The following is a 13,778-nucleotide window of genomic DNA, read 5'->3' as shown; positions in this document are numbered from 1 at the left end:
CCTTTAAAAAATCATCCAAGAAATCATAGAGAAATTCAGTCAGGAATTCTTTCACAAAATATTCTAGGAATTCCGTTAGACTTAAAAATGCCCTCCAGAAATTTTTCCAAGAACTCCTTAAAAATGTCTTGCATGGATAGCTTCCGGAAACGTTGCAGTCATTCCTTTTTAGAAAATACTTCAAGAATTCCTTTGAAATTATCTTACAAAAATTGTTCCAGAAATTCATCTACGAATTTCTTTAGATTTTTTTAGTAGAGACTCCTTCAGAATTTTTTCAAAGCTTTCATTTAGAAAACCTTCCATGAATTTTCTCAAAAATACTCCACGGATGTTTTTTTAGAAAATAATTCACGGACACATTGAGAATCAGAAATTCAGAACTCTTTTAAAATTTCCAAAGCTTTCTTAAGCATTTTCTCCAAGGCTTGCTAAAATGAAGTCAGAAAAGGAAGTTTGAGACTAAGGGCTGATTTCTTCACCTCGGCTTAACTGGTAAGCCAGGCTTACCCATATAGTTAAACCTGGTTTAACGCTTAAGCCAGGGTGAAGAAAACGCCCCTAAGGTAAACATATAAAACTAAATATGTCATGAGGTATGTTTTGACGCTATTATAGGTGCTCTACAAAACAATTTATTGCCAGAAGGCTGAAAACCCCTGCTTTATAAGTCATCTTAATACAAAAAACATGTTTTAAACTGTCTGGATATTAAAAACTTTACCAGTGAAAAATGTACATTTATGCAATTCAGTATCATAATTTATATTTTATATAACTCATTTTGGTATCATAATGGCCATTTTTTCCGAACTGGCTCATTATGCAACTAAAATGAGTTGCATAATGAAAAACAGTTGTATAATGTTCATAATGCAACACATTTGAGTTGCATTATGAACATTATGCAACTCAAATGGGTTGCATTATGAAAAAAATCATTGCATAAAATTTTGTATGGAACTCGTTGCAAAACTCGATTTTTTCAGCACTCTTCGTATTTATCCAACTCGGCAAGCCTCGTTGGATAAATGTACGACTCGTGCTGAAAAAATCAACTTTTTGCAACTCGTTACATAAATAACTATTAATGGAGGTTAAATGTAGATACATTCGAAGTACATAAAATCGAGGGTCCACTAAATCGAGGTATACTTGTACTTATATCAATCATAATCGGAAGGTATGAAACGTGTGCACAACAACTATAAAATTCATAGGCGGGTATTAAAACAGAAAAAAACCATGCGTTCATTAGTTGCGACTTACGAAATTCCTCAGTGTTTTTGCCTCAGTGTAAGAGTTGCTAATGGAACAGCGAACTTCAGCATCGACTTTCTCCGTTCATAGATTTTGCTACATGCAATGCTTGGTAAAGTTAGGCTTGATATGCTATGATTGACTAAAATACCGCTCTATGTAAGCAACAAAGCTTTGAATTTTTATTTATTCGACTATTAATATAAAATTAATAAATAATATCTCGTTACTTACTGTCAGCATTAGCAGTGATTCGATTCATCTGTCACGAACGTATCACTATCGTAAAAAGTTGCACTCACACATAGCGAACTATCAAATTCACTTTTTCTTAAGTTTTTTATTACTCTTATTACTTCTTGTTAGACTACCTATAACTCTTTTAGCAACAACAAATACAGCCACTGCAACCACAATAACGAAAATTTTAACATCATACAATTCACTTCTCCACAGCCCTAAGCGTAACGTAGGTGATTGAATGGTTTCCGCTTTCGGATGACGCAAACACCAATCGATCCACCAGAGAGCACGGTCCAGAGGTTTTTCCGGTTGATCCCGAAACAGGGCAGACTTCTCGCTCATTTTGAGCCGATAAGATGGATCTTCCAAAACTTTCCGGATAGTGTGCACTATTCTTTCGGTTGTCAGCGTCCAAACATCCAACCTTTCGGCCACTCCGGCTCGTAGGGATTTCTCTAAGTTCTGCAATTAATTAGTGGTAATTAGATTCTGTGAAACCTAGCATAACAACTTGACTTACCCGATATTGATCTGCTATGAAAGGAATCCCGATCATCGGAACACCATGCCAAGTTGCCTCGTGGGTGCTCAACAATCCAGCGTGGGTAATGAACAGCTTGGTTCGAGGGTGTGCCAAAATGTCACTTTGGGGTAAAAATTTACGCATCATCAGATTTTTTGGAATCTTGTACTTTGTGGGATCCGCTTCAAACTTCCACAGAAAGTTGTAATCTGGGAACTTCCCAAATGCTTCCAAGAACATTTTGATGCGTTCTTCTCCCAAATCCGAGCTTAGGACGTTAGTGCCCAGTGAGAAGAGAATCGCGCCTTTTCTGGAAGTTCTTACGAACTCCTCAATATCGGCTGGTAGTGGTTTTGAAGGCAGTATTTGCAAACCACCAACTGGGATCATATTCTGAGGTATGGGTTCAGGAAAGTCAACCGCGTGGTGAGAATTTACGAGCATCAGAATCATTTTTTGATCCAAATCTCCCAAGTAAGGGCCATCCTTGAACTCTGGCCTGCGTCGGATTATTTCGTCCGTCTTTGGCAGATAATAGTAGTTGCGATACCTGTTATAAACGGATAAATAAGTTTCATAGTTTGGTTTCAGTTTTCTGTATACTTACAAATAATCAACGGTATAGATGAAGGAATTCTCCAATCTCTGAAAGAATGTCATGTCTGTGTCATAAGTCAAAGTATAATACGGTATGTAGGCCGGATATTTGTGACCGCCGATCAAATCCACAGTGTACGGAGGAATATTGAAACCGGTAACTCCAACTAACGGTGGCTGGCCGAACTTATGATACAATCCCATCAAACACGGACCACACGTGTAATCGTACAGCACTAAATCAAACTTGAAGTCATCTGGATAGCTTAGTATCTCGTTCAATCCTTTCGATCGCAAAACTCCTTCACAAAGCGAATAGGCATATTCGTAAAACGTGAGCATACTTTTGACAAGATTCTGCTGTGCCATTTCGTAGAAATCGATTGCCGTGTCACCATCGTGAATGGTGTGATAGACCTCCTCTAGGTGAATGTATGTTAAATTGGGCTTCTGGACTTTCTCCGTATCCGGTGAAACAATAGTAAGATTGTATCCCTTCGCTGCCAGAGCTTCCATCAGCACCCGGTTCCAAATGTGATGGCTTGGACTGGGAACTCCCATCAAACATAGAATATTGATGCCATCACACAAGGGCACTCCCACTAAACAAACGAGCACCGCGCATTTCACGATCCGATCCATACTGCAACTAAATTACGAATGAATGACAAACTACCGCCACCCGTTGCAAAATCGTCACGTTTTGATTGCGACAACTATCGCGTGTTAGTATGATTCCCCTTATCATGGTTGGTGAGATAATGTACTTGTTCATTATCTCGCAGAAAATCAGAAATCTGAGAATGACTTTCACAAATGACAGTTTCATAGAGGATTAGGGAGAGAAAATAAGATAATTTGGTTATCAAACTGTGTGCTAACTGGCTTTGTTCGGTTTGGCTTGTCACATTGTTCACTGAAGTACTGCTTGTATCCCTTCACTGGATTGCACCTTATACTACCGCTTATCAGTGATATGGCTACTGTCTGTTCAGAATTTTTCCGTAGGTGAGGCTAGACATCAATTTCGTTGCTAACCAGTAGCTTGTAGCAATTCATCTCAAGATTCTGAAGATAAACGAAAAGCATGTTTTCCTTATGAAGAGTGGTTTTGTTTTCCTAATTGTTTTGTGAAATCATGTTTCTTTTATTGTTACTTGACTATTGATAATATTGATATATTTGAAGATTTAAATTTTAAGACAGCTTGGGTGCTAACGAGTTAGACATTTACCCTACCTTTTATTCGATACTGCCACAATAATTTCGATAGATGTGACCGTTCAACAGTTCCGCAAACGGGTCCAATGAAGAACAGAATGATGAACCTTCATCAAATGTAAATGAAAAAAAAAAAAAAAAATAAAAATGTATGAAAAAAAACCAAGATGGAATATTTTAAACCGCACATTATCTGAATCTAGGAATCCAAAACTAAGGTTCTAGCGAAAAAAACAAGGGGTACATTCACTTTTAGTAACTTCTTTTGGGCATAACGTGTTCATTTGAACAAGACTTACGCAATATGCTACAACCAAGATTACGTCCTATTTTTTATCTTCTGTACTGTTACTACTGTTTCTGAAAACAACAAAAGGTTGATATTGCATTAATCAAACATTAAAATAGTGCGAACGTTATATTGTGCGTTCAAACCAAATTTAAGCTCAGATTACGAATTGCAATGACAAGTTTATCGTTTGGTATCCTTCTGGTACCGTCAAATGGGGGTAACTTGCAACACTTTTCGACTTTGAAGCAATATATTTGAAAATCTAAACATTTGAAACATACTGTATGTATCGTGTGTACAATTACCACGAGTAGAATACTATGCAGCACTTGATTTACCACAATACGTTGTCACCTTATCAAGAGGTGCGAAATACATGCTTGTTGCAAGTTGCTCCATCTGTGGGGTAACTTGCAACACATGACATGAAGCTATGTTAGCTACCATCAAACTACTGTAACACGACGATATAACTGAATGCAACGATTTTACAACATAAACTCTATTAACGTGAAATCATACAATTCTCAACCGTTCTGCAGTTTACTTAACACTAAATTAGGTCGTTGAACATCTATCGGTGGCTTTCTCGAACGGTCAGGCAGAGTTGTAGGATGGTCAGCTTTAAATCTGTACTTCTCATCAGACCGACGAACGTGTGATTTTCGATAGTCGTCACACTACACTAACATTCTAGTACTTGGTCATCTTATAAGGTTTTGATGTAATCCATGAAAATTGCATTGATATTATGTGCACTAACCATCTGAATTATGACTTTTCATGATTTTTCAGGGTTAGTAGTTATTACAAGCGAGAGTATATCGTTTCACAGCAGGTCTCACGTCCCTCAAATATTAATCATTAATGAATCTCGTGACTCAGTACAAGTTACACAATTTCAACAATGCTTAATTTAATTTCTTGTGAAGGTAGAATGAGCCATCTTCAAGTATTTTTCAGTTTGAAGTGGTGTTGCGACTTCAGTTAATCATGATTTACCGTTATATAATACATACCGGTATATAATCTGAAGACTCCATTCCTCTAGGATGCTTGGCAAGAGCACTGGCGCGCTTGTTCGACGAGAGCCGCAATTGATCGTAGCTAGGGATGTTCAAGATAGTTGCGAACATTTTGTATTACCTCTACAATATGCCTGATTAGCAGAAATCACGTTGTTGTATCTCGCACCGGCAGCAGCGGCGCAAACGTAGGCTCTACCTCATCCAAGCAAGCAGCGTGCGTTTCTATTCATTCACACTGCGCATTGTGTGTTTGAATCCGTAGTCAGCCCAACGACACGGTAGGCACCGTACGAGAAGTATCCAGCGCAACGCACTGCCGGCTTTTCGGGCCCGTATGAAGTTGATCACCAATATTAATTTCTTTTCCGATCAGCCTAGATAGCTGTATAGTGTCGGTAGCGGTTAGTTCAAGTGGCTAAGAATAGCACTACGGACCGCCTGTTCCAGTGGTAGGAATCCACGAATCAGGTGACCCTTAATTCATGGTGTTATGCGGCTTTACGCTTACCGTGCCTAGGAATGAATGGTTAGGAGTGGTCTTATAAAAACCTAATCGCAAACGGAGCCTGTGGAGTACCAGGGCACCCTCCACAGTATTTGCCCTTACTGTGCTAACCGGAGCAATAGCGCGGTGGACCTTGTGTTTCTCCGAGACAATCAGCTGCCCTTCTTCAATCTCATACTTGAGACTGAATAAGGGCGGGATTATGAAGATGTTGTTAATTAGTTTAGATTTTCACCTATATGGTTTCGCATTATGCGTTTTACACAGTGTATTCTGTGCATCCTCGCCTTTGGCGCACTCAAATCGATGCCGATCTGGCTTTATTGTTGCTGTTCTTTTTTGTGCTGTGATTGTTAAGAGTTTAATCTTGCCTAGTTTGGGTAGTAGCTACGGTTAGGAAAGCTCAGATCAATCTTCAGCACAAAAGAACAGCAACGATCAATCTTTGTAGACTTATGCAAAATAGTACAGCCCAAGTGGCGTTAGTCCAAGAACCTTACTTTCGTAAGGGGAATTTCTATTTAGGAAACCTTGTGAATCCGGTGATTGCTACTTTCAGTAAAAATGAAATGGCAAACTCACGTGTCATGCCTCGAGCATGTGTGCTTGTCAATAACGCAATCGTTGCTACACTCATTTCTGAACTAACTACCAGAGATGTATGTGCTATCACAATCGATGTATCTCTTGGAAACCTCAACAGAAAATACGTTTATTGTTCGGTTTATTTACCGCATGATGAACCATCCCCTACGGATGCTTTCAAGCAAGTCATTGCATACTGCACTTCAAAAGGCCTTCCGCTAATTGTTGGCAGTGATGCAAATGCTCACCATATAATCTGGGGCAGCTCAGACATCAATTTGAGAGGCTCCAGTTTGATGGAATACTTAAGTAATACAGATCTTGGATTACTTAACATAGGCAACCGCCCAACCTTCATGGTATCTGGTAGAGAGGAAGTGTTAGACATAACGCTTTGCTCTAGCAGAATTAGTCATGAGCTGACCAATTGGCATGTGTCAGATGAAGAATCTTTATCTGATCACCGTTATATCTTGTTTGAACATGTGAATGTTACTTCGCAAACTTTGCGTTTCAGGAATCCCCGGTCAACCAACTGGGATCTCTTTACCGATTTGGTTGCAGCCAAATTTCATGGATACTCACCATCAATTGACACTCAAAGTGATTTAGATGATGCCGTTGATACTACAACGGCCTTCATCATGGAAGCTTTTGAAGAAGCCTGCCCTCTGCGGTCTGTGAAGACCACAAGAGGAACCCCTTGGTGGAACTCCGATCTGGCGAAGCTCAGGAAACAATGTAGAAAGAGTTGGAATAGACGACGTTCGGCTGGATCGGACGCTTTCAGGTCGGCTCGCAAGGCCTACCAGAAAGCTCTTCGGTCTGCTGAACGATCCGGCTGGAAAAACCTTTGTACAATGGAGATGAACCAGCCGCGGGCTGAAAATCTCCTTAATAAAGCTAATAATAATAATAATTTTTGTACAAATGTTTCCAGTCTGAGTGAAGCCAGTCGATTGAACAAAATCCTTGCAAAATTTAAGGATTTTCAAGTGAACGAACTTCGTTTGCCAAATGGTGATTTCACTTCCTCTGATGAGGAAGTTTTGGAATGTTTATTCAGTACACACTTCCCCGGATGTGTGGATATTACATCTTCGGATGAACCTAATGTCTTTTCTTGTAGTTATGATTCTTTAGCTTCGGCTCGGAGTATCATAACTTTAGAATCGATTGAATGGGCACTTAATAGCTTTGCTCCTTTCAAATCTCCTGGGGCAGATGGGATTTATCCTATTTTGCTTCAGAAGGGATTTGATCATTTCAAACATGTTTTGAAACAACTACTTGTTTGCAGTTTTGCTACAGGGTATATTCCCAAATCCTGGCGGGATATTACTGTGAAGTTTATTCCGAAAGTGGGTCGCGCTTCGTATGAAGAAGCAAAGAGCTTCAGACCTATCAGTTTGACCTCTTTTCTTCTGAAATGCTTAGAACGCATAGTCGATCATCACATCCGCGATGTTCATCTGGCCAATATGCCTCTTCATGTGAACCAACATGCTTACCAATCTGGAAAGTCCACTGTGACTCTTTTACACGAAGTTGTTTACGATATCGAGAAGGCATTCGCTCAAAAGCAATCCTGCTTGGGTGTTTTCTTAGATATCGAAGGTGCCTTTGACAACGTGCCTTTCGATGCCATATTGGAAGCCGCACGGGGTCATGGTATATCTCCAATGATTTCCAATTGGATTCACCAAATGCTCAAAAACCGACATCTCTTCTCGACATTGCGTCAAGCGGCGATTAGGAAATTGAGTGTTTATGGATGCCCCCAAGGGGGAGTCTTATCACCACTTTTATGGAATCTCGTAGCAGATACGCTATTAAGGCAACTCAATAATAGCGGTTTTCCTACTTATGGTTTTGCTGACGACTACCTAACATTGTTTGTCGGTATGTGCATCACCACCCTTTTCGACCTGATGCAAAACGCTCTTCAGGTAGTTGAGGGTTGGTGTCGCCAATATGGCCTTTCGGTAAATCCGAGTAAAACATCTATTGTTCTTTTCACGGAAAAGCGAAACCGTAATGGTGTTCGACCTTTACGTCTCTTTGATTCTTAAATCAATGTAACTGAACAGGTAAAGTACGTTGGAGTCATTCTTGATTCCAAGCTTTCCTGGACACCTCATGTTGAGTTAAGAATCAAGAAAGCTTGTATGACCTTCGGGCAATGCCGGCGAACCTTTGGTACAACTTGGGGTCTAAAACCCAAGTATATCAAATGGATCTACACAACTGTTGTTCGGCCAATATTGGCCTATGGATGTCTTGTGTGGTGGCAAAAGGTCCAATCAAAGTTAGGCCATCTCCAAAGGATGTGCTTAATGGCGATGTCTGGAGCGTTCTCTTAGACTCCCACGGCAGCGCTCGAAGTTCTCTTTGACGTTGCCCCACTACACATTCATCTCAAACAAGAAGCACTTTCTTGCAATTACCGCCTATGGGTACTCGGTTTACTAGAGGAAACTCCTGTGAACCGCAGTTCAACACACACCTCGTTGTTTCCACTTTTGGTGAATTGGGACAAAGTTGTTCTTGCTCCAAGTGATCTTACAATTGCTTGTAATTTTCCATAAAGGACATTTTCCACGATATTCCCTTCCCGGGAAGAGTGGACATCTGGTTATCTGGAGAGAAGTATTTCAGACGGCATCGTATGTTACACTGATGGCTCCCTTCTCGAAGGTCGAGCAGGTGCTGGTGTTTATTCTCGTGAGCTAAGGCTGTATCAGTCTTATTCACTTGGCAGACACTGCACCGTTTTTCAGGCCGAAATCTTTGCTCTTATGTGCGGAGTGCAATCAGCACTTCAGCAGCACGTAATGGGCAAAGTACTATACTTCTGTTCAGATAGCCAGTCTGCTATTAAAGCACTTGCTTCGGCCAACTTCAGGTCGAAGATAGTTATCGCTTGTCGAACTCAAATCGAGGATCTGAATTCAGCAATCGCTGTTCACCTTGTATGGGTACCTGGCCATTCTTCCATCGCTGGAAATGAATTGGCTGATGAGTTAGCTCGCACTGGAGCATCACATGACTTCATTGGCCCTGAGCCAGCTATTCCGGTATCCAAGTGTTGGGTGAAGCTTCAGATTGACACCTGGGCTGCCACTCAGCACAAACAATACTGGAATAGTTTGGAGTCATGTCGTCAAACAGAATTGTATTGTACTGAGCCATCTCTAGGGGTGGCAAAGTATCTAACAAATCTGTCAAAACAGAATTGCAGCATGCTGGTCAAAGCATTGACTGGCCACTGCCGACTCAGTTATCACATGGCGAAAATTCAGCAAGCTGATTCATTTGCATGTGATAGCTGTGAATCCGATTATGGAACTTCGTATCATTTAATATGTAACTGTCCAGTTTTTGCGCAATTGCGTTTCCGAGTACTCGGGAAACACTTATTAAGTGAAACTAACTTCAGAAACCTGAATCTTCAGGACGTTCTGTCCCGCTGTGGTAAAGAGTGGTTCTTGACCTGCTGTGGTAAAGAGCTATAGGCTCTCTTTACGCTTTATGCATTCTCAGGGCGCTGTTCGAACCCATTGTGGCACGCTTTAGGGTTTGTTCACAAATGTCATAACGCTGGAAGGGGTGGGTGGGTATCCTTCATGGTGTTACAGCCCGAACAAAAAAAATTTCTTCCCATATAAACAGTGTTACGAAGGGGTGGGTGGGTGTCAAAACAGGCCAATTTTAGCGTTATGATATTTGTGAATGAACCATTATGCGTTATTACAGTGTCCTTTTCAGGACGCTATGTGAACCCATTGTGGTACGCTTTTGCGAGTATGACGATCCTATTCCCTTACCTGTCCTTTCCCATGTCCTATCCTTTTTTCCTTCCCTTCTTCGTCAGGGAAATGATGAATAGGCTCGTGTTCATGGCGATGGCACAAATTTCCCGAATGGAGGAGAACGTGCCTCTAGAGCCGACCTACTGATACCTGAACGCACTGCGCGCGGGTCAATAGATTCAATTATATTTTATTGCATCTCCGTACTGTGTGTCGCATATAAAAGGCGACAGTGATTCCATGCATAGCTATAAGTTTTACTCGTTCCCTATCGAGCAGACACGCCGTCTGTCTCGATGGCAAATATATAGTTTTGAATTCGGTAAAAGTTGTTCTTCGTCGCCGCCTGGAGTCCCCCCCCTCCAACCAACACAACGTATAATCCTAGCCCCAGACGAAACATACGTTTTGCAGTCATTTCAAGTTGTCACAATCTCTTAAATTTTCCAGGCGAACAAAAACCATCATAAAAAAAAGACGTTCCTTACTCACGCTCACATGAATTTTGAATATAATAAATGTAGAATAGTTGGATAAAAGATCCCTGAAAGAAAATTAAAAATCGGTTCACAGGCGGCTGAGAACAAGCTGCTCAAACTGCTTTTTTTAACTGTTTATATCCTTCCTTTAACGATATAAATAAATCAACAAGAAAATTTTTGTGAACAACAGATCACGTTCATAAAAGTAGGTTGCACTCATTTAAACTACACAAATTATGGAAGAAATAAATCACTTTCCTTAAAATTTCGGCTTCCTTACACCCTTTTTCGTCATAGTGTACTAGTTATGACTAATCCCCCCATAAGGAATGCATGCAAATAATGCGAAAAAAATCGAAGATAAAAAATGTATTCATAACTGGTAGGCTCCGTGTACCAGTTATGGCTATAGTACCTCAAATTCGCCATAGTTGATTTTCAACCTTTAGAGATGCAAATGGACAAGAAAAAATCGTGAACAACAGATCATGTTCACAAAAGATGATTGCGATCATTCAAATTTCACAATTTGCTTAAATTATTATAGAAATAAATCATTTTCCTTAACATTTCGGCCTCCTTGCACCCTATTTCGCCATAGTGTACCAGTTATGGCTAATCCCATAAGGAATGCATGTAAATAGTGCGAAGTGGAACCCAAATTAACAAATGTGTCCATAACTGGTACAGGGTTCCTATCATTGACACACGCCGTAATAAATACTAAAAGTAGTTTTGGACCCGTTTCTATATTTTTCCTGTAAAGTATGATAACTAATCAATCATTTGACATATCGATGGCATTCGTCGGTATTCTTCTTATTTTTGTAGAAATAGTTTTCCTTAAGTAGTGCGATAACTGGTACAGGCACCCTAGAGGGTTCCTACCAGGTAGAGGGATCTCCAGTTAGCCTAGTGGTTAGGGCTATGGATCGCCAATCCGGAGACGGCGGGTTCGATTCCTGTTCCGGTCGGGAAAATTTTCTCGACTCCCTGAGCATAGAGTATAATTGGCTTCTTTAACGGTGTTGAGATAATTCCATATTCTGAATCTACACGTCAAACTGAGCCGAAATCCAAATTTTTATTCATTTTGGTGCCCGGGAACCTATTTAAATATTAATTTGAAGTTTGTATGGGAGCGATTTGTCGAATCACCCCTCGTCGCATTTTGTACTGCGCGGAGCTGTCAAGCAGTTGCCCAGCTGTCAAAAGATGATTTGAAAAAATCTCTTTGTAATTGATTTTAGGTATCAAAATGAAGTTCAAAAAAACTGAAAAAAATCATAGTGGCTCAGAAAAAGGTGCTCTTTCGTATAAAATCAAAAAATCAATAATTTATTCTTAATTTAAAAACCCAATTGTACTTGCCTTCCGATATAGGGTAATTGTTCCCATCGTTGTGGTAGTACCTAATGTTGCGGTAATGACAATTGAGCACTTTTTCGACTGTAATGTTATCAAATGGTATTTTAATAGATGTATGGTGCTTAAATTATGAGATTTCACCATTTGTTTGCTTAAGATTTTCTCAAAAACCTATTTAAAACTAATATATTCCTTAACCTTCCGTAACTCGCGTGGTCGGCTACCACCATCCGCACCGCGCTCGGTCTGTGTACAACAAGCGACCTTTTTTCAACGTGTTGTACAAAATACAACAGCGCGATTACTGGAGGGTTAATGTGTTTGCTGCTATGTTCCTATTGTTGCGGTAGTGTTCCTAATGTTGCGGTATCCCATATGATTTCAATGGGATACCACAACAATAGGAACAAATACCGCAACATTAGGAACACAATGTTCTTTCAGATAAAAACGAATAAAATGCTTATAACAACATCAAAGTGGCAATATTTCGTTATTTTCCCGCAGATTAAGGATAGATTTTATTCTTTTCAATTCAATCCATGTAAAAAGTTTGCTTGGGGCAATACAATTGTGGTTTAAACAGAAACCCAGTGCTTAACTCCTCCATGATCGGATCAATTACCCTACTAATTCATGCAATGGCAGGCAAAGAAAGCCCTTCAATTAATAACTGTGGAAGTGCTCAAAGAACACTAAGTTGAAGCGAGGCAGGCCAAGTAAAAGAAGAAGAAAAAGAAGAAGAAAAAGAAGAAGAAGAAAAAGAAGATGAAGAGGGTTCATATCATTGGCACACGCTGTAATAAATACTAAAAGTCTTGTTGTTCGTGTACTAGGTACCGTAAACTGGGGTCAAATTGATAACTTCAAAACAACTTTTACGGATGACATTAATTTCAATTCAAATATTGCCAAAGAAATTTCTGCAAAACCAGTACCGGGTGAATCTCTATAAAAATAGATGACAGAATATTGTTCACCAAATTTCACAAGGTTTCACAAAAATGTGAACACAGAAAGTTTACTGGAACTGTTTCTAGCAGTTGGATTGTTTGATACCAACGATTTCAACTAATTCAGAAATAGGTACCTATCATAACAAAATAAAGAAAGAATAACTGCTTTCTAAAATTTGAAAAGCACACATTAATTTATAGACATCTATGAATAAGATGAGATAAGAAGTGTATAATACCGTGGTTCAAAAAACCGTTTTTGCTCCACACCGCTTATTCGATTGGTAACCAGATTCTGTGCCTTCTCCCAAAATTTGAGTTCATTTGGTTGAAAATTGAGACTGCACAAGCCCTTCAAAGTTTGTATGGGAAATACTATGGGAAAACGATGTTTTTTATTCAATCGACCATAGCATTTCCCCAAGTGCCATAGAGGATTAGTTGAACCTTGATACTCCTAGGCTACTCTATCAGCTGCAACTTTGCCGAAGACCGCATTTAAATCGGACGCCTCATTAATTAATTGTCGATTTGTATCCAACCTGACAAACTTTAGCAATGATCCTCCAGCTTCCAAGCAGGCAACATTGCTGCACATGGCGCCAAAGATAGCACACTGAAATCATGGCTACTATGTTTTACTGCAAAATGCAGTGATGCCCACCGATTAGTTTAACCATCATGAGTAAAGTTTTCGATTCTGGATAAAAATCGGTAACTAATTAAAGAGGCATGCAATTTTAATGCGGTCTTCGGCAAAGTTGTAGCTGATAGAGTAATCTAGAAGCACCAAGGGTAAACTAACGCTCTAGAGCACTTGGGGAAATACTACGGTCGATTGAATGAAAAACATCGTTTTTCCATAGTAATTCCCATACAAACTTTGAAGGGCTTGTGCAGTCTCAA

General features: G+C 39.8%; 1 protein-coding gene across 1 annotated transcript; it reads right to left on the bottom strand.

Annotated features, from left to right (window-relative positions):
* Window positions 1-1,418: 1,418 nt before the first annotated feature.
* On the bottom strand, window positions 1,419-3,312 carry LOC109426260 (UDP-glucosyltransferase 2). The gene is made up of 3 exons (XM_019701726.3): window positions 2,634-3,312; window positions 2,024-2,576; window positions 1,419-1,965 (listed from the first exon to the last, which is right to left on the bottom strand). The coding sequence occupies exons 1-3, from the start codon at window positions 3,263-3,265 to the stop codon at window positions 1,582-1,584; spliced, it is 1,569 nt and encodes a 522-aa protein (XP_019557271.2). The 5' UTR covers window positions 3,266-3,312; the 3' UTR covers window positions 1,419-1,581.
* Between the last annotated feature and the right edge of the window lie 10,466 nt (window positions 3,313-13,778).

This window comes from Aedes albopictus, chromosome 2 (assembly GCF_035046485.1).
Source record: "Aedes albopictus strain Foshan chromosome 2, AalbF5, whole genome shotgun sequence".
Taxonomy (NCBI): domain Eukaryota; kingdom Metazoa; phylum Arthropoda; class Insecta; order Diptera; family Culicidae; genus Aedes; species Aedes albopictus.
This window is presented reverse-complemented; position numbering and strand designations above follow the sequence as displayed.

Excerpts from the sequence above, each read along its gene's own strand:
- LOC109426260 (XM_019701726.3), bottom strand. The coding sequence starts at position 3,265 with ATGGATCGGATCGTGAAATGCGCGGTGCTCGTTTGTTTAGTGGGAGTG. Across the intron at positions 2,577-2,633 it reads ATCTATACCGTTGATTATTT|GTATCGCAACTACTATTATC; the intron begins GTAAGTATACAG and ends CGTTTATAACAG. Across the intron at positions 1,966-2,023 it reads TCATAGCAGATCAATATCGG|AACTTAGAGAAATCCCTACG; the intron begins GTAAGTCAAGTT and ends AATTAATTGCAG.